This window comes from Emiliania huxleyi (assembly GCF_000372725.1).
Source record: "Emiliania huxleyi CCMP1516 unplaced genomic scaffold EMIHUscaffold_419, whole genome shotgun sequence".
Classification (NCBI taxonomy): domain Eukaryota; phylum Haptophyta; order Isochrysidales; family Noelaerhabdaceae; genus Emiliania; species Emiliania huxleyi.
In genome coordinates, this window is record NW_005198837.1 from 14820 (window position 1) to 15716 (window position 897).

Below are 897 nucleotides of genomic sequence, written 5' to 3' on the forward strand. Positions count from 1 at the left end.
AGGCGCTGCCACCTAGCGCGTCGTCGCTGTTTCGGCTGGAGGCAACCACAGCCTTGCCCTCACCGCCGACGGCGCTGTCTGGAGCTGGGGCCGCGGAGACTACGGCCGCCTGGGCCACGGCGACACGCAGGAGCAGCTGCAACCCAAGAAGGTCGAGGCCTTGGTCGGGCAGCGCGTCGTGATCGTATCGACTGGGTGGCAGCACAGCCTCGCCCTTACAGCCGACGGCGCTCTCATTAGCTGGGGCGATGGCTACGCTGGCAAGCTGGGCCTCGCCGACCAGCAGGACCAGCTGCTGCCGAAGAAGGTCGAGGCCTTTGCTGGGCAGCGCGTCGTCGCTGTTTCAGCGGGCACGCATCACAGCCTCGCCTTCGCCGCCAACGGCGCCGTCTTCACCTGGGGCAAGGGCGAGAGCGGCATCCTAGGCCACGGAGAGAACTTGTCGAACCAGCTGCTGCCCAAGAAGATCGAGGCGCGGGCGCCGGGGCAGTGAGGCAACGGTTATGGTACGGGAAGACGGCCGCTGTCGTCAGTGTCTGCAGCCTCCTAGGGCCTAGCAAGTAGGCCGGCGGTGGGGCGGAGGGGGGGCGCACCACTCCCTTTGGCGCGCCACTTCAGGAAATCGTGTCAATCGTACCATACCATGCAAATAGTCCGAACCCAAAACCAGCGTGTTACATATCGGCACACCAGTGTGATATATGTGGCGAGGAGCGCAGAACGCGCATGACCAGCGTCGGCTCATGGACGAGGGCATGACTGCCGCAGAGTCGGCCAACGCTCTTGACGCGGCGCGCGCCGAAGGCCGGCGCGTGGGCTCCGCGGCCGAGGAGCGCCAACGCGCCGCTGATCGGGCAGCCAAGGAGCGCCGCACACGGGCTGTCTTCGGGACCGGCG

The 897-nt window shown here is 67.0% G+C and overlaps 1 protein-coding gene across 1 annotated transcript in view; it reads left to right on the plus strand.

Annotated features, from left to right (window-relative positions):
• Positions 1-701: 701 nt before the first annotated feature.
• EMIHUDRAFT_244382 (hypothetical protein) overlaps positions 702-897 on the plus strand; it is a gene marked incomplete at both ends in the record, with an annotated part of 3194 nt that continues 2998 nt past the window's right edge. The window contains one exon of the mRNA XM_005769506.1: positions 702-881. Coding sequence (XP_005769563.1) covers positions 702-881 — 180 coding nt within the window. The remainder of the gene's footprint in view (positions 882-897) is intronic.